Consider the following 20,414-nt stretch of genomic DNA (forward strand, 5'->3'; position numbering starts at 1 on the left):
TTACAGATAATAAACAAAAATAAGAAAATAAGAATACAGGGGAAGACAAGTGGAATCAACTGAATTATAAGAAGGAAAAAAAGCAAGCAAACAAAATGCAAAAGATGGAATGAAAAACAAAAAAAAGTAATCAATATCTTACTCATCTAGGCATGTAATACCCAAAATACCCACTGGGTGACGCTGAATCATCACATTTACAACGTGAAACCTTTTCTCTGTGAGCTCTGTTACATGACTCGCCCACAGTCAATGAGTCGCTTACTATTAACTCAACTTCCGTCAAGAGATATGAAGACAAAACATCTGGACAGGAAATGAACTAGTCTACTTTTCATGTAATATTTTCATGTTAAACCAGCGTGAAAAAAAACAACCAAAAAACACATCTAATCTAAAGATTAATTAAAGATGCATTTATTAGTTGTACATTGAGGACATTTTAGTTACTTCACACAATGTAAGAATAAAAATTAAAAAAAAATCTTCTTAGTCCTCTTCTTCTCTATAAAAAAGGTTTTTTTTTTTTTTTTTTTTAAACTGATTGATTTAAAAAAAAATAATGATATTGATGTCTTTTTGTATTTGAGCTATATTATGGTTAGGATATTTGTGTCTGTTATTCAATCCCAACAAATATCACTTCAATCATTTATTTCGCAATTTACACATTGATACATGTTTTTTCTTTCATTTTTACTTTCTTCTGCGGGCCGAATTAGATGCTCAAAAGAGCCGGATTTGGTCCCCTGGCCTTGAGTTTGACACATGTGGCTCACAAGAACGAAAAGTAGTTGGAAGAAGTATAAAGTTATCTCATCCTAACCCTTTTACCTTGCTTTTATTCACGCGGCTTCCTTTTGGAGCTTTATTCTGGAAAAATTCCAGCGGAAGTATCTCGTGCAGTGGTGAGTACTTGATGCACTTGGCGTGTCAGTCACCATGGTGGCACACAACAGAACCCTGCTCCACCGCTACCCTCACTTCTAGATGCTTGAAAACGCTCCTGTAAGAAGAGCTCCGGGGTCCTGCCTCTGATAATGGACGCCGGGCTGCTGTTGACGGGATAATCCGGTCTCACTCGCTGTGTTTTTCTGCTTCTTTATGGGATTTCTTTCGGTCGCTGCTAGCAGAATGCTGAAGAGACAACGGACGGCTTTGGGCACAGACGCGGCGTCTCGACCGTAGGGAAACAACACCATCGTCGAGCTGCTTTTTTGTTGGGGTAACAGGGGGATTCCTCCCGGCTGTGGACCGGTGTTGGGTTTTTAATTTTTTTAAATTCCGGTTGTTGGGACGAACATTCAACGACTAAAGTAGCAGTAGCAGAAAGTCGGACAGCCCAGAGGAGGGCAGGCTGGTCGGCTTGTCTGGCTCCAGTCGTGGCCTGGCTCCGGGGCACTCCCTGCTCATCCGCTCTGGGACACAAGAAACCCACACAATAGGGGAACTTGTTGTATTAAAAGCTGCTTCAGTGGATACTCCTCATAATAATAATCTACACACTGTAGGAAGCTCAGACCTCCCAGACGGCGTCTTCCAAAACAATGGCGTCCTACGTGGATAACAGCTTTCGGCAGGCTGTGATGATGAATCCCAGTGAGAGGACGCAACAGGTCAGAAGAAGAAATGCCTCCACACACACATTATTGTTCTCAGGGCTTCACACAGTGGTGGTTAGCTAACATTTTAGCTTTGGAAGGAAGCGTGGATAGAAACATGCGGTGTGTGTGTGTGACACACAGTTCCATCCCGCTAAGCCGTCCATCAGCAGATAATCGAGGCTACTTAGCATGACAGCAGCTGCGGCCATGGAGGGATCATTGTATCCGGTCTGACCCTTCACTATGTACCTCACACATTAGTTTATTTGCATTCATGCATTTAGTTATAGTAGTACTAAACAAGAGCTGGACGATATGGATCAAAAGTCATCTCGATATTTTTTCACAAAAAGGCGATATATCATATAAATCTCGATAATTTTAGGTAGTGTCTCCTAGTATGTAATACGTATACTTATACTGGCATTCTATCCATACGAAAGATGACGTTACCGCCATTCCGTGCGGTTAGGGTTACGTAGTTTGGGGTTCGGGTTAGTCCGTAATGTAGTTTGGGGTTAGGGTTAGTCCATAACGTAGTTTAGAGTTAGAGTTAGTCCGTTACTTAGTTTAGAGTTAGAGTTAGTCCGTAACGTAGGATAGGGTTAGTCCGTAACGTAGGATAGGGTTAGTCCATAACGTGGGTTAGGGTTAGTCCGTAACGTGGGTTAGGGTTAGTCCGTAACGTGGGTTAGGGTTAGTTCGTCCATAACGTAGTTCAAGTATAATATAAACGGAAGTACAAGAGTGTAGCGTCTCATTGGCCGGTTTAGGTCACGTGGTGCACCTATCACGTTACCTAAACTGGCCAATGAGGGGCGTTGGGTACGGATAGAATGCCGGTATATGGATACATATTGCATACTGACAGCCACTGCCCTCATTTTAAGCCAGTAAAGTCTTAGCAGAATGATGATTCTGGGTTAAATTTGCTGATGTAAAATGTTGCACAATATGGGCCACTTTTGGCTTTTTCACCTATAAGGGACAGCATGTGTGAGTGAGTTCTGTAGTGTGGCTTGTTTAGGAGAAGGTCTGGGATAGGGCTGCACAATTAATGAAATTTGAATCGTGATCACAATTTCGGTTGCCACGGTTAAATGAACCTGATCATCTGCAGTATTTACTTTTAAAATACCGGCTCTGCACTCTGTAATAGTGTAATTATTTAGTTAGCTTTTGGTACATTTAAAATTGTTGGGTTATTTAAAAAAAAAATGTTTTTCAATTTTAAACTGTACACATATTGTTTGTTTAAAATTAGTGCATTAAAAACACAGATTTTTCCCTAATATGATAAATAATTGTGATTGTAATTGTAATTACAATATTGATAAAATAATCGTGATTATCATTTTGACCATAATCGTGCAGCCCTAGTCTGGGAAAGGACGCACTGAGAAATCCATCTAATTGTGATTTTTATACTGTTCTGAGAAGTAACAAAAGTAACAACTCCTTAAACAAGTATTTTGATACTTGATTAAGTGGGTGACTGAGGGTGTGTTCATGTGGATGGTGGCAGAGGGAAAGAAGCTGTTTTTGTGTCTGGAGGTTCTGGTCCTGATGTATTTTCCAAAGCACAAATAAGGGGAAAAAAACAGCAACTTTCAATGTTACATTTCTGTCATTTCATGCCCATCTTGTGCCAAGACAGCTTTTAATTTAGAATTTTTACAGAAAATATTCTTCAAAATAAACCATGTTGGGGGTAAAAACATCATATTTATAGTTCACATAGATGTTGTCGTGTCTACTGTCTATCATGAATCATTCATTTATTCATTCATTATTGCCGGCTTAGTCTCTGCAGACCTTGCACATCGTCTATTGTTCGTATATACGAAGGCACATACATCATTAAATCTCAGCTCACCTCATCCAACTCATTTCTCACTCCCATAATTCCTTGCAGGTGTATGCGTTTTCTGCTTCCTGTTACCATGGCAACAGTAACCAAATTCTTGGTTTTAGTCTTTAGATTGTTAAACATCTTTAAATAGAGGGTTTAATAATAATATTACCCAATATTATTTTACTGTCACTAAGAGTAATCTACAATCAATATCAACTTCCCAAATACATTTTTTGATCTTTGATCGCCTAGTCATTAGGTGTCAGTGAACCGCATCAGACCTTGTTAAACTGTCTCACTCCTCAATTCATTTCAGCTGGAAGTTGATTTCACTTTATTTTCATAAAACATACTGAGCACTTTTATAGAATTTAAGAACTTAACAGAACTAAATGTTTAATTTGACTGTTTGATAAACACTGTACTTGAATTACAATTAGTCATACCATGATGTGCATTAATGTTATTCAGCTACAAATGAACCTATTATATAGGGATGTCCCCATACAACTTTTTCACTTCTGATACGATACCAATATTGCAGCATTGAGTATTGGCCGATACCGATATCGAGCCGATGCTATATCAGCACGAATCATACATATTGTTATTACTTATTTTGTAGTGTGGAATGATAGAAAAGGCTTGATCAAATGTTGTTACAGAACAATAGTCAGCAACAGTAGGTATGAGAAAAACTGACCCATTCATTATTAACCAATTTGTTACATACATTTTAACCTTCAACATAATATATACACTATTCTACAATTGAATAAATATAATATATCGGAGATTTTAGATGCAGTCCGATAAAATACATTATTAATTTTCTGGTTGATATCGGACCGATATCTGATAGCAATATCGGATCGGGACACCCCTACTATTATAGCATTTTAGGAGAAAAATAAGCTTCTGCATGGGCGATGCCAATCTAATATCTTCATGCATTGATAACCCTGTGGTGTGCAGTTTTTACCCCTCTCTCACACACACAAACTTGAGTGTGTTTTTTGCTGGTAGACCAGAGATAAATGTAGTCTGGCTGTGTAGATGGTCTCACTTTATGTGAGCGCTGCCTCTGCAGCGTTACCACTTTGGGGAATACTCTGCACACAATAGACAATCAATAGGCCATTGCGTTAAACCAGTTGCCCACCAGTAGACCTGCCTCCGCTGGCCTATTTGACATCGAGAAAACGATTATGTTGCCATTGCTGGCTTGTTAACTGCCCTGAGGCCTGTGGTCTTTGCTGCTTAATGCAAGCTATAATTTGCACGAGGGGGACAGATGCCAACATGGGGATGGAAACTTAATTAGGTATCAAGAATTTGGCTCCTGTTTGTAACCGCAGAATTATTGCTGCAGCTATCCAAGTATTAATGATACACCCATTACAGTGTTTGTTTTACTGCTTATTGACTCTTTTTTTTTTTTTTTTTTTTTTTTTTTTTTTTTTTTTTTTTTTTTTTTTCCAACTGGACAATTTTCTTTACCCTTAAAATGAACACAAAGGAAGCTGCATTTAGAAAGCTCAGTTTCCACCAATTATCAATTAATATTTAAGTTGTTGTCTTTTATCTCAGCTCTGTGTACTGTTAAAACTCAGTGGTTGTTTTTGAAGTATTTCTATTGTCCATAAAGATATAAGGACTTTACATTCATAAAAATCTGGAGTTAAATTTAGATATTTCAGACTAATTTATTAATCATGTGTGATCCTTCAGCACTTTTAAGTCTTAACCAAAAGTGTCAACCAGGGGCGCCCCTCCCTACATGCAGAACACACGCTGTGCGTATGGCATCATCTTCCTCGGGGGGCCACATTTTGCGCGAGAGAACGCATTTGCGCAAATGCGCAATGGACGCATCCGTGAGGTGCAGCAGGAGATAAGATCACACGTTCATTTCTGCAATGAAAAATCAGAGGAGAGCGCTTGAAGTAGGCCTGGGCGATATGGACCAAAATTCACATCTCAATATTTTTCCTCAAAATGACGATATAAATGTTGATAATTTTAATTTAAATAAAGTCCGACCAGAAAAACAATTCTTGGTAAAATTTGCTGATGCAAAATGACACACAGGCTATAATAACATCACGGTGCTTTAAGGATGGTAAAAAAAATTACTTGTGCAAAGGTGCGTGTATCACAAACATGGGCATTTAGCGGCCCCACAAGTACATGCACAAAATGACAGCAAAAATTTACTACAAATATGCACAATGAGACAGCAAAAATACATAAAAGAACAAAAATAAACAAAAGGACTCAAAGACGTCCAAAATTATCATAAGATACACAAAAAACAACAAAAATACTGAGGACAACAAAATGCACAAATGGAAGGAAAAATACACAATGGGACTGGCACATTTAGTAACAAATGGCTGCACAATATGTTCCACTTTTGGCTTTTTCTCATATAGGGACAGCATGTGTGAGTGAGTTCTGTCGTGTAGCTTGTTTAAGGGGAAGGTCTGGGTTACAACTCATTCAGAAATCCATCTAACTTTGCTTTCCATGCTGTTTTGAGAAGTAGCGAAAGCAGTGACTCCTAAAATGAGTCATTTGATATAAAATAAGCTATAAAATAAAAAAAAATACACTGATAAAGGAGATACTGTAATTTTCTCTATAGCTAAAATAGAAAACTCTATATATTGTTCAGGACTTTACATTCTTGGAATCTGGAGTTAAATTTAGATATTTCAGATGACATTGTTTATTAATCATGTGATCATTAAACACTCTTAACCAAAAGTGTCAACCCACGCCACATTAGGGCACATTTTTTGACCGATATGGATTTTTTAGGGCCGATGTTAATACCATTTTTTTTTTCCCATCAGCCTTAGCTGAATACTGATACGGACTGCCCATTTTCTTAAGCCGATAGTACTTTTGCTCCCTCATTTTACATCATGAAAATTACACAATGATGATGATAAATCATACGATCATTTATTGAAATTAACAAAGGTGAGGTAGAACGACAAGTAAAAATATTTAACAAATGTTAAAAACAGATGATGTAGAACAAGTAAAAAAGAGTTCTGCTCTCTGTAAATAATGCGGATTAGCGAACGCAGCATCCCGTATCGGCTGATGCCGATACACGTAAAATACGCAAAAATCGGCCGATAATATTGGCCGGCCAATGTATCGGTCTGTCACTATTGAAGACAATTTGTAATATTTAATCAGAATCAAATGAATGCATTTACTGAGCATTAACTTTAGGTGTTGGTATTTTAGTAGTGGATGCTTGCACTAGTGATTGTCTCCCAATAGCAACTCTTTATCCATGTGTTGTGTTTTTTTCCAGTCTAGAGACTGTTGTGGCTCAAGCCATTTATCGTAATGGTGCTGGCAGGCCCTCGCTGTCAGGATTAACTAATGGTTAAAGGGATCTGTCTTTATCCCTCAAGACTCACCTCTGTCGGGCTTCACCCCGACCTCACTGTATCCGTACGTGGCCAGTTGAAAAAAAACCCAGCTCTCGACAGGTAGTGTTCTCTTTTCCTGTGTGTGTTTTTTGGACTGCAACAGGAAGGGTACTGGAAGTTTTTGACAGCGGACAAATGATGCAGGAAGAAACCAGGAAAGGAGAAACAAGGAGCTGTGCTATGAGGTTTCATGTGTCAAACTCGAGGCCTGGGGGCCAAATCCGGCCCTTTTCAACATCCAATCCGGCCCGCGTTGTAAACTTAAAATGACTGTGAAAACGTGAATTATTGTGTAAATTACCAAATAATTTAGTTGTGGATAAACTCGTAGGGTCGCAAAGGGGATTAAAATATCTGGCAACTTTTTTTCTTAGGCTCGAGAACTTTTCATGGGAATTATTTATTGAAATTGACCAGAAATTAGGAGTAATTTTACATCACTGTATCATATCCCAACATACATATTGGCATCCATGTAAAATAATACATAACATTTCAACAGATTTATTTTCAAGTAGAACTGTACAAAATTTAAGTGGAGTTTCTTTAAATTTGTCAAAAATTCAGTGAAACTTGACAGTATTTGCAGGGATTTCCAGTTTTTTCTTTGCTTGTATAACACGATGGAAGTCATTTTTACTCTTAAATTGTTGGAACAAACCAAGTTTAAAAGAAAAAAAAAATCCTGTTCAATCCTCAAATTATTTCACAAAATTTCCCCAAATTTAGATAATTTTGTCACTACCTGTCACCTTTTGTGATGATAATAAAAATATGGTCACAACCTGAAAAAGTTTGGGAACCACTGGTGTAAGGTGTATCTTTTATTCAAAATTCCATCATTAATTATTTTTGACCTAATCTTGCTAACAGTCAAATGAACGTCGGTGAAAACGTTCCCTCTTTGGCAGAAGTAACAAAAAATAAATATAAGATTTAAAAAAAAAAAAAAACCATAGTTGATTTCATGGGAGGCCTTGTAGAATTTGTCTGTTCTCATTGTTTTGTGTTATTCTGAACAAGTAGCTGGGTCCATCACGGAGACGTCAACCTTTCCCTCCTTGTTTGGGCAGGTGGTAACGCTAAAGCTAAAGCTAAAGGCCACAACAACAGACCTGCTTCATGCTCTTTAGCTGGAAGGACAAGCTGCCTTGTTTGCATTGTTTCCACATTTTTTCCAGCAGAACAGGAGATCAGTGAATGTTTGCAGTAACATGATAAAGTAACCAAGACACACACACGCTTTTTATTTAGACACACAGCAGCTCTAAACTGTACAAAGGTCTGGATGACAATGAAACACTGTGTGTAAGATGTAGTCAGCAGGTTTTTTGCAGCTATTAAAATTTGTAGATTGATTGACAATTAGGGTTTAAAATATCAAAATATTGCCTACTTTCAGAGGAAGTTACAGTAACTAATCATCATTATAATGTATATCTGTGTTTTCTAAGGCTTTTTTACAGCTAAAAAAATCAACCCAGACCTTTTTTGCGGTGAACTCGGTTGTTTCATTCACAGTTGGCTTCATTCTAATTTTCTGTGCATATAATACATTGTAGTAGAGTCTAGTACAGTTTGTTAGAGTCCGATATGTAACAATGACCTGAACTGTAACAAATCCAAATGTTTAAAAAAAAAATAAATAAATAAATAAAAAATCCCAATTTGTTAATCAAAAATGGAATAAAACCCGAAATGTTTTACATTGTCCGATTTAGCATCTTTTTACATTATTAACCAGATTTAATAAATTTTCTCTGTTACTTTTATTTTTTTTAACAACAATTTGGGTCTTGTTACATTTGGGGCCAATGTAACATATCGGGCTCTAAAAAGCCCAAATGGTATGGGATTTTTAATATATATAATATATATATATATCAATAATAAGAACCGATATACACAGAATATGTACAGTATATGAACACAAATTCTTATAACACCCCAAATCTGATTCACGACCGGCTCAAATCGAAATAAAAACCTATGATAACTGTAAGGAAGTTAAAGCCACTGATTAATAAGAAAAGGCATATTTGTGCAAACTGTATTTCCGTAACACATAGTAATGCTTAACCTGCAAAGAGTAAACATGAATAAATAAAATGTTTCATTTATTCAGACAAAGATGGCTTCTTTACTGGACCAAAGGACGACCCGTCAAAGTGATCAGCAGAGGCCCCTGAGAAAGACGAGCAGTTGACAGTTCAAACATGTCAGAACATCAAAGTAAATTTACTGAAAAAAAAATCTGAATAAATTAAACTCTAACATATTATTTAAAATACAAGTGTAAACAACAAACTCGTGCATTTCTCGCACTGAAAAGTGTCAGCGTAGAATGCACTAATGCAGTAATTGTTCAGCGTAATAAAAGTGGAAACAATCAGTAAATGACTATGTGAGCAAAAGAAGGTGAAGTGAAAGCACATTTTCATGTTTTTACACATTTCAGGATCCATCCCTTTCAGATTCAGGTGTCGCTGGGCTTGGCTGCACTAGTATTATTAACCGCTCCAATGTTAAGTGCTGTCATGTGTTCAATGTGGAACCCAAGTGCTGGCAGAAGTGGTTTCACAAACCACAGTCTGTGTGACGCACGCCTCTCACTTACAGGAGGAGCATTTCAGGGTGGAAAAAAGAAGAGAAAAGAAAAGCACAAGTTTACTAAACTCACGGTTACTTATTGGCTAATTTATGACTTTAGCTAATACACTCACATGAATGAAAAATCATAGTCACGTTCAATGGACTCATAAAATCTATTGATTATGCTATAAAGATAATGGGTTCATTTGAGCTATGGCCTGAGTATAAGTATATGATTAACTATTTGATCCTAAATCAAACACATGACCATTTTACTGCATGTATTATAGCTTTTATCACTGGTTTACAGTTTATTGTTTGTGTTAATAGCTCACATTGTTACAGCAGAATGAGGTTTGTGTCATACCGTGCATTGGTTTCCCCTGAGCGTCGAAGAGACCAATCCAGTGTGGTTTTCATTTGAAAGGAAAACACAAAGTAGCCTAGCTTTCACTCTCATGAAGCGTCATTTAACAGTAGTGGAGCACAAAACCAAGCCCTTAAGTTTCTAGGATACAGTGTTGTTTTTTGGTTTCTGAGTTTATCCATCCCAGCGATGTTGTGTTATAACAATGCATTGCATAACCATTTAATGCTTTTATTAATGAATAGCCTTCAAATGACCAGATTACATTTTTCATTACATTGATTTGGTTGCAACTAGCTTCATTTAAAGCACGGTTTTTCAACCTTGGGGTCACGAGACACTGGGAGGGGGTCGCCAGATGCCTTCAAGAAACTAAGAATATTTTATGAACAATTTATGCTTATTTTTCTGCAGCTACACCAAACTTGCCATATTTCAACCTATTTTAATCACCTTTTCTTGGTCTGTTTTTGATTTTTTTTTTTTTTTTTTTAATGCATTTTTGCTACATTACTCCCATTTCTGCCACTTCTACATTAAATTCCAAAGCCTTTTTTGCATATGTTGACCCATTTTGGTCACTGACCCCATTCACGATTTATCATGCCCATTATTTGCCAGTTTAAAGTAATTGTTCCTATGGTTTAAATTCAATTACCCCAACCCCCCCTTCCCCCCATTATGCCACTTTTAGGCCAATATTTACTTTTTTTTTTTACCACTTTTTCTGTCCATTTTTGGCTACTCTAATTTGCAACTTTTAACTAATTTCTGTGGTTTTTAAAATCCCATTTCACCACCTCTCCCACCACTTTTGGTCACTTTTAACCCAATTTATTTCGGATTAAAACAAGGATTTACATCTTTAAGATGACTATATACTATAGCACAAATAATAGTAAACTTCGTGGATAACAGTGGATATTATTCTGATAAATAAATAAATGTGGTTATCACAGATTCATAGAACAATGGACCATCATTTTTCTGACTTAATGGATGGGCCCCCAGAAAGCTCTCCCCTTTATTCCCCCTTATAGAGGAGTCATGTCTCCACATTACTGTTCTTCAGTGTTCATGTCTGTGTTCAACCACCTTCAGGTACAGAGGGGGTCCCCGGTCTCTGGAACCTTTATTTTGGAGGTCGTAGGATGAATGGGTTGAGAACCACTGACTGAAAGTAAAACTATCTCCATTGCACATTTTCCAGAAACTAAATTTGACCCAGTTTTTAACTACAAAGAAAATAGAGAAATACATTTGAGGTGTTTGTGTCTTATCTTGCACAAGTTGCACAAGTATCCTTGATTTCCTTCAGCTTGAAGACATGTTTTTACAACAGTAAACGTTGAAGAATGTTTCTGCAGAGACTTTTCCTCAGTTGCTTACTCTGCACTTGTTTTTTTTTTCTTTTTACTGGGAATGCTCGTACATAGTGAGTTCCCTGCAGGCTATGTTCTTCTGACTCTGACTCCTTTCATCACTTTGGAGGCACATTTTTTTAAAGAAGCTTGTCAAACTTTCTTTTTTTTTTTTGCACCCGCCTGCTCAACTTCTGCAATAATGTGTAAGTTCCAGTGCTACTCTTTATCAGTTCAGATAAGCCATGCTTGTTGCCTTCAGGGACGCTCTGTACATTTGAACTGTCTGAATCGCACAGGTTTTAAAAAGAGAAACTCGTTTCTGCTTCTCTTCTTCGCATTCCTTGAGATATTTTTAAAGCAACGAGAAACGGCTTTACAGTCTTGGCTCCAGAAATTCTTTAAGCCATGACATCAGACCTCATGCCACTGAGCTGCATGAGCTTCTTTAGAACCCAGTGTGCTGTACACTTGGCTTGTTTCAGGAAAAAAAACAATCCTGATGTACAATATTAGGGCGACGGCAATGACATTTGCTACCAGAAGTCTCTCATTACTAGAGTTGCAAAGGGAGGGAAGATTGCTGGTAAATTTTTACGGGAATAGTGAAAAAATATATATTTTTAAGTTTTTAGTATCATATCCAAACAATTATTAGCATCCATGCCAAATAATACAGTTAAAAACATAAGTACAGCATTTTTAGTCGTAGGACAATGTTCAAAGTTGGAAAAATTCCTGTAGAAATAATGGGAATAATAGAGAATTTACAATGGTTGGTCCTTAACAGGGATATTAAATTTAGTTTGGAAAATATATTTTAGCGTCCTCAGCATCAGTTCTTTAAAATACGACCAATTTGCGGTTAATTTCAATAAAAAATTTCCTTGAAAAACTGATATTTTTTAATGTTCCGTGGATATTTATTGGACATTTTTCGCCCCTTTGCACCCCTACTCATTACTAGTGATGCACTGAAAAATGGTCCAAAAGTGCATTTTCGGGTTCAGCCAATAGTTTTTTTTTTTTTCTTGGCTTCCCTCGTCATGACTGGGGAGCCATTGGAAAATGTCAAATTACTTGAAGTGAAATGTTAGTAATCCATACTCCAAACATTTGTTTTGTAGATAAAAGACATTTCCACTTATAGTAGCACACAATGCTGAATGTTTTACACCAAATCTGAGCGTTAGCTGTTCAAAGAAAAATCCAGAAACTGAAGTATTAAAACGTTATGGTCAACAACCCTCTAACTACTGTGGGAGACTTTTCTACACATCAGGCTCATTCTGGTGTATAATCTGTTGCATAATCCCTCCTCGTGGTAAACTGCTCAGACGAGACCTGGATCAGATGGAGATCTCATTAATTCGTGTGATTAGAAATTTCCAAATCCCAGTTTGCGAGTTCAGCACACAGCTAATACTTACCGGTATTTGCCGTATACGTAACAAGGGCACTTACTTACCAGTAGTCGTTGACTGTTACATGAACATTGTCGAAGCAGGAATGAGGCCACGTTTGGTGCTTTTACTGTGAAAATCTGAGAGTGCATTAACCAACATTCCACTTTCCACATAATCTGCTTTTTCACTGCTATTTGGGTCATTTCAACATATTTTCACGACATCATACGCAATTCGGCCTCACAAAATCCTGAAATTAATAATTCAATATGCACACTGTAAATTTTTTATTTGATCCAATTAATACTTTTTGAGATATGGCCAATTTAGTGAGGGGGGTGTTTGCTTACGTATGTGCTTTTTTCTTTATATTCCCACATGCAGGCAGTTATGGGCCAATGAAAATAGTAAAAAAAAAAACTTTTTTTTTTTTTTTTTTTCGGATTACCAGAACCAATGCATTTTTGTATTATCTGAGAGAGCAGGTGGAGCTGTATTAGTAAACCAAAATGCAGTTTCCTGTGTTGTTTAGTTCCTGAGATATCGGAAGCTGAAAGTGGAAGAACGCATGGAAATCGATACATACCCCCTCACTTAAATGGCCATATCTCAAAAAGTATTAATCTGATAAATCTAAAAACTTACAGTGTGCCAATTGAATAATTACCGAATAATGGGTAAAATTTTCAGATTTTTTTTTAGCCCAGAGTGAATGGGCCATTTGTGAAATGACGTGGAATGACCCATTTAGGTTTAAAAAGACTAAATCAGTCATTTATTATAAATAACCATCAGAACTGTTGCCTTGTCTTATTAAAAGTGGCTTTTGTTAAAAAAAACTATTGGACACATTGGTGACGTTTGAATGAAACTCTGTTGCCTGCAGCACAGATGGTTCCATTTGCAGTGTGACTCAACGTGTGCGTCTGCTTGTACACACTCGCCTGTTGCATTAACACTTTGCCTCTAGCAGACGGCTCACCTGCTTGAGCCAAATCGCTGAAATATTTATCAATGAGCTGCTGCCATCCCAGCCCTCTGCAGCAGACTGACAGCTCTATTTTCAACATAGTCAACACAGTGTAACCATTAATGGGCTCTTGATTTTCAGCTTGTGTCGTTATTGCACGAATAATTTGTCGATTAACTTTCACAAGAATGTGTTTAGTGTTTACACATTTTTTTCATTTAAGATGTGGAAACTTTAAGTGTATTTTGCCATTTTTCAAGTAGGGGTGTGCATTGCCATGAATCTGACTATACGATGGATGATTTGCATGTCACAAATCGATACAATATATCTCGATACTAAATGATTACAAATTTCAACTTTACAAGTACAAAATGGTACGAAATAGAATGTATTTCATTTTTTTTTAAAACTTACAAGAACAAGTAAATGGTAGCGAACTCTAATTCAAGTATCAATATCAAAAACAGTTGGTATTTTTATCAAACTGTCAAATTACATTTTTCAAAAACATTTAACTTTTGGTTCTACAACAGATTCTGATCCTGTTAAGTTCTTGAATTCTTAAAAAAAGTAACCACATCTATAAAAGTGTCCAGTATGTTTTATGAAAATAAAGTACAATCAACTTCCAAGCTAAAATGCATTGATATGTGGTTCTCTCACACTTAGCGACCAGGCATTTATATGCTATGCATTGTTAGCGCAATAAAATGTTTTTTTTTGTTTTTGTTAAAAAACATTGTTTGAAAATTGTTTTTTTTTGGATCAATACGATGATTACCTGGTGAAATATCACGACATATCACCAAATTGATTTTTTTTACAACCTTTCCTGCATCCAGTGGCTGAATATGTACCAATGAAAGCAAGTTTCATAGTGCATTCAAATCCAGCTTTATTTATAAAGCACTTTAAACAAACTCAGGGGAACTAATTGCTATACATAGTGATGTAAAACAAATCCAACAAAACTAATCACTGTCCATAAAACACATTAAAAAAAACAAACATTGGAGAGTAGATAAACGTGTTTGTATGACCTGGGCTCCGTCTACATGCATACTGTATAGGCGAAACTCAAACTCTCTGAAGCAGGAAGTACATAAACATGTGCAAGGAAAGTAAAAGGTTATTTACTCATGTGGGAGACGACAGATGGCATTAACACAGTCAGATTCCAAACCATTGTTTGCATTTCTACCCATAAAGTCAATAAGACATTTAGAACAAGCTCGACGTCTGGCATAGAAACTTCAGCCTTTTCAGGGTTTTCTATTGTATGTTTCAGTGTTATTGTCATAAGTGAGTGTTCTGCAGATTGTTCTCACATAAACAGATTCCCTCTACAACTGTGTAGCTTTGATGTTTGTGGCTGTTTTTGCAGGAATCATTGCAACAAGTAGCAATTAAAAAGCAGGGGAAAAGGGTTATTCTTCTTCGAAGTGGATCAAAATGGCAACAGTCGGGTAAAGAGAGGCAAGTCGAAGAGCAAATCTTCAGAGGAATTTTTCTGCCGCTCTTTTTCTGTTGGGGATTAGCTCCACTTCTGCTCATTAAGGTCAGCCACTTGAACTTGATTCATCCTTACTGGTACATTAATACTTTCTCCTTATTTTTTAAATTGCTTTTAGAAATGACCGACCCCTTTAAATTGGAAAAAAAAAACACAACAAGTAGAGCAACCAATCCTCTGTTCCCTGCCATTCGCCCTAATCAGGTGGAGGTTCTATGGTTAACCTTCGACTAGTGTCCACATAGAAGGAAAGTCCGCTCTCTCCTCTGCAGATTAAGAGCAGGGAAGTGGAATCTTTCATCATGATTCATGTCAGACATCCACTCCACAGAGATGTAGCAACCCAACAATAGCCTGTCTGTTTTGAAACGGCTTACATGTGTAGCTCTTACGTTCACTCATTCCTCTGCGATCCTTACTCGAAGCCTGTCATGTTCAGTGCAAATTGCGGTTTGTTAGTGGTCATGTGCAGGTGACTGAGTTGCCATGTGAGCTATAAATTGTGATTCATTGCAGCAGTCAGGGGTGTGAGCAGAAACAGCTGTCTGTGCTAATGGATGCTGTTGTCAGAAGTGGAAAGTGCTGTAGCAGCAGAGGTTTAAGAGAGATTGACCTCCTTTAGAAGAAAAAAAACTTTCCTAATTTATAAATCAGTGATTAGGAATACTGTTGTTCCACTTCCTGCGAGCAGTGGAGCTGACTATTGTACCATTACTGTCTTGGTGAAACCTTATCTTTTTAATTGCTCCCTGAGGGTTTGTATAACCTGTGGCCGGTCACGTTTCCAGCTCTGCAGTCTTCTCTGTCCATCCGTTGGCCATGAGGAGAAAGGGCCTTTCATTAAAAGGACCTTGACGTAATATGATTCTGCCTTGAATTAGTTCTTAACGTTCACTTACTGCTCCCTGTTTGGTTTTGTTTTTACTTGTGCATTTTTTATTTTTTTTGCCAACTATCAAGATACTGAATTATTGTATCACTTTGAGAACTTGTGCAACCTGTGGCCTGTATCTTAAGGAAGAGCGCTCCTCTTTTAGTTCAGTCGACGTTGATTACACAGTCATGACCTTGTCATTTACTTTCTTGCACAGCTGCAGTAATTTTTCACCAAATGCTTAAATGTACAGCATTGTTTATTAAAAGCCATCAGATCATTGCTGCCTCAGACCTTGACCAGGCTAATTGACTCTTGACTCGCTTGCACTCGGACTCATCCGCTGCCAGACGGTTTTCCATATGGTTCTATATTCCCTGTACATCTTAACCCTTCCTGTCAAATGTAAACTTGTTTCATTAGTCAATCTTTGCCATAGAAAACACGAGGACATCTACAGGCTAATCAAGGAAATTCTTACATAATGTCTGTTCCTTCGTAAGGTTAAAGCTTGTGCAGTCATCACACAGTTGTTTGCCTTTTTCATGATTGAGTAATTGTTCTCCACTGTGAGCAAACATGCACCCTTTAGTGAAATATTGTAAAGAAAATAGGGCGGTAGTCTGAGTCATACCTTACAACACAATGGCAGCTATTTTATCCAGTCTTGACAAGGGAGTCCAAAATGACAGAATCAAGAGGTTCCCGCAAGCCCATTGATGATGTAAAGCATTTTCTCCTTTGCCACTTATAAACATGTGATACTGTCAGGTTTCATGGATAATTGATGAACCATTGCAGCAAACGTGTGAAGTGAAACGTCAAGATGTTCAGGAATGATTCAGCGCAACAATTGCTGATGCTGACGGAGCGCATTAATCTGTCATAATGTTGAACAGATTGATTAAAAACAACAATTGTAGGACTGTCTGGAACGGTGTTTGATTGCCTGGGCTGAAAATTAAGACTGATGATAGCTTTAACAAATTGCTTTTGTTTCACTTGTGCTGTAAGATAATTGTTGTAAAGATGACACTGAATATGATTGTATAAAGAATATGCCACCTACATTGGTGCACTGAAATCTCGTGGCTGTGTCGGTCAGCCTGTGCTTTAACAAGGCCAAATGAAGATCACATTTGAATGTAATTGGAGGGAAATTTACAGGCTATTCAGCCATGGATGCATCCCAATAGACTTGGGGACTTTCAATGCAAGTATGGTTCAGACTGCAGACAATGACTCCCTGTTATAACTAGCTTGTGCCTGTCCAAAGCAGTTAAACTCACACCAATTGTATTGTCTCCATACTGGGAATACTTTCTTGCCCTATATAGCACCAACGGAAGTTGTACAGTTGGGCAGGCACACACACACAGTGTTTGCATGTTTAATAAAGCAGGAGTTTAACCTGACTGCAAGTCTAACTTTAGGTATTCCCCTCATTGTAAGGGCTGCTAAGCTGTAACAGGATTTGTTAAAAATTACATTGATGTTAGCTGCTATTAGCATGTTTGTATGCATGCAAGGAGCGAGTCTTAAAGTGTCTAATTTAAATGTGAAAGTAAGTGATCTATTGTTCCACACTATTTAAAAAAAACCTTTAGTAGACCCTCAATGTACAGATGACTTACGCAACTCTGTACACCTTCAACTGTTTTATTGAGCAGAAACACCTCGAATTTTGTGCTAAAGTTCTTTAGCACATTATGACCTCTATTGTTTCTTAAACATTATCATTGATTATCCCCTTGCCTAAGCATTTGTTCATCCCCTGAAAAATGGATTTGGTATTTGTAACATTTCTATTTTTTTTAGTTGGAATGCGAGTTGAATAGCCCTACTAAACTATCATTAAGGCTAGGTTTGCAAGAGCACTTACAATTATTATTTAGATACCAGGTTATAAACTGAAATGATTTTGATGCTTTTTGGAAAAGGAAGGGTCTTTGTTCTTCTCCTGCTGTAACTCAGATTAACCTAATTTAAGCCAAAGAAAGGGAAACCCCAATCTTGTGACTGAAGTCCTAAAATATCACAATGGTTTGCCATGTTTGTTTTCTAAAACATCCTCAGGATATAGCCTGCAATTCCCATTGGTATGAAGTTGAGTGAAATATCATGGGAGGGAACATAAGGTGATTATGAATAAAGGTAACTCCCTTCAAGTTTCAGCGAGCTTGCTGCTTGTCAAACAAAAACAGGCAAAAGGCAACCAGTTAATGAGTGGTCCAACTAGCTGACCTTGAACATGGCTTTAAAAGTTAACTCATTGCTATGTTACAGGCACTTGGATAATGAAACATGATTTACAGAGTAGTCACTGTTAAGTGTCCTTTTTTCTGTGTGGCTGTCATCGTACTAGATACATCATCAGTCACTATTACTCAAAGTGCTCTGTAATTTTCCCACTGACTTTGTGGAACAACAAAGCCCTTGTCCTCTGTGAATTTGAAGGTCTACGATGTCACAATAATATCTCTTTCAGATAAAAAGGTGAAAAGCTCCACCTTACATAGACCGTGGCAAGAGCCCCATGCTCTATTGTTGATGGCAACCCATGAAAGAACATGGATGAGTGTCGTCTCATCACCAACAAAGGCAATGGTGTTGGCTGGCTCCCAGCACAGAGAGGACACACTGTTCATGTGCTGATCATCCCGTAGCCCTGGGACCTTTTGGAAACGTTCCAAACATAAGACCCTTTTATGTGCCAAGATTGCATTCAGATTGAATTTAAAAAATGGAGTGAACAACAACTGCCAAGCCACATTGGGTCACACACAATCTCATAATTTCTTTTGGCAAAGTTAAACATCTATTGAATTGAAAAAGAGGGCTCAAAATGTTATAAATTTGGCAATTTATGTCTTAGAGATCAAAGTTCATTGTGTCAAATCCTAAATAGGTTTCAGTATTTATTGGTAGTTTTGATTTCTTTACTGTTATCTCTCTATCTTGAATTAGGGCCGAATTTTTTGTGATCATGGAAAACGGACCGGAGAAACAGAATTCACGCTCTGAAACAGAAAAATCTATCTGATATTTAGCTATAAGGCCAGTTTATTATTTATTTGTCTCTCTTAATTTCAAATTGTCCCCAAGATTACACAGATTTGCCTAACATGCATGTTTTAGGACTATCAGACATTCACACACTATTTTTCACCATAAAACGGGTGATTGATGTTAAAGTGTGACAAATGGACAAATATGTCCAATTCCACTGATACGTCATTCAAAGTGTTGCTATAATGTTACAGTTCGACTAGAGATCATTTAATCTTGTGATTGAAAATGAATGCCGAGCTTCTTTTGAAGTGTATCCGATAAGGCACTGACACAAAGACTGGTTTAGCTGATGGTATATTGGCTGAACTGGTATTTGTTTCACCTGGTCACATGTCACGGCAGAAGCAATAAATCACATGGCATATTTGGGGTTTTGTGCAAAACGTGAGCGTAATTTGCCAGTTGGCTATAATTACAGTAAAGGTTTCTAAAATAGTGTTTTAGGACCATGTCACACATTTCCAAGGTATTTGTGACTGTGGGTCTAGTCGTAATCTTGCGTGATTTCAGCAGAACCATCCCGACTTTGTAAATCATCTGAAGCATATAAAATGTCGAATTATTATCAGTAGTTGACTCTATTAAACATATTTAGTGTGTTTTGTACGATTCATGGAAGTTTAATCGGCAGTAAAGTGATACAGAAATGGGTAAACTCGAAAACGGGAATTTGGAATCAGTGAATTGTTGGTATCATACTGAAAAGGAAACAAAAATGTTTTTTTGTTGCACTGCGATTGTATTGGATGATTGATTTGAAGTGAGTGCAGCAGAATTGGGGCCACAAACACGCTATGAGATTTTGGGAAGATTTCATCCAAATGAAAAAACTCCACTGTCCTTCTGGTGGCCTCATGGGCCAAAGAGAATCCAGATTGTATAGAAGCTATTCTCTGAGTGTAAGGGTGTCTTCATTCATTGCCTAGCAACAGCAGTGGGACTAGCATTGTAATGTTGGATTTACACTTTTGCAGAGGAAGCAGTTGAAATGTAAATGATTGAATATTGAATTTCATAGATAATTGAAATGCTCCAGGGTCGGTTTTGGGACTGATTGTTCCACATTTAATCAAACCAACTAATGCATGTCTTTCCATCCCAGTGTACTCAACCTTAGCACTTGGAAACCAGTGCTATTTTTCCTCCCATTAAAGAACTCTTTGGAAATTCATTGGGAACTTTGGTTCTTTGGCTTCTATTTATGTTGAGTAAATTGAACAGAAGAAAGAGGGAGGAGGAACGTTGGAGCAGAGTGCCTTTGGATCATTTCGGCCACCAAGCAAGCCATTTGCTCTGAGAAGATTAAAGCACATCCCCATTCAATTTAGTTCAGCCTGCCCCT

The 20,414-nt window shown here is 37.4% G+C and overlaps 2 protein-coding genes across 7 annotated transcripts in view; one reads left to right on the forward strand and one right to left on the reverse strand.

Annotated features, from left to right (window-relative positions):
• Positions 1-20,414, reverse strand: part of anxa5a (annexin A5a) — a 1,189,405-nt gene that overhangs the window by 184,610 nt on the left and 984,381 nt on the right. The window lies entirely within an intron of this gene.
• The window catches only part of rapgef2b (Rap guanine nucleotide exchange factor 2b), a 146,859-nt gene continuing 127,362 nt past the window's right edge, over positions 918-20,414 (forward strand). For 3 of the 6 annotated variants that reach the window (XM_028458936.1, XM_028458938.1, XM_028458941.1), the window contains exon 1: positions 918-1,616. In XM_028458936.1, the coding sequence (XP_028314737.1) occupies positions 1,548-1,616 (69 nt within the window). In that variant the 5' untranslated portion in view covers positions 918-1,547. The remainder of the gene's footprint in view (positions 1,617-20,414) is intronic. The other 3 variants (XM_028458940.1, XM_028458937.1, XM_028458939.1) reach the window with 1 other exon arrangement.

This window comes from Gouania willdenowi, chromosome 10 (assembly GCF_900634775.1).
Source record: "Gouania willdenowi chromosome 10, fGouWil2.1, whole genome shotgun sequence".
In the NCBI taxonomy this organism is placed as follows: Eukaryota; Metazoa; Chordata; class Actinopteri; order Blenniiformes; family Gobiesocidae; genus Gouania; species Gouania willdenowi.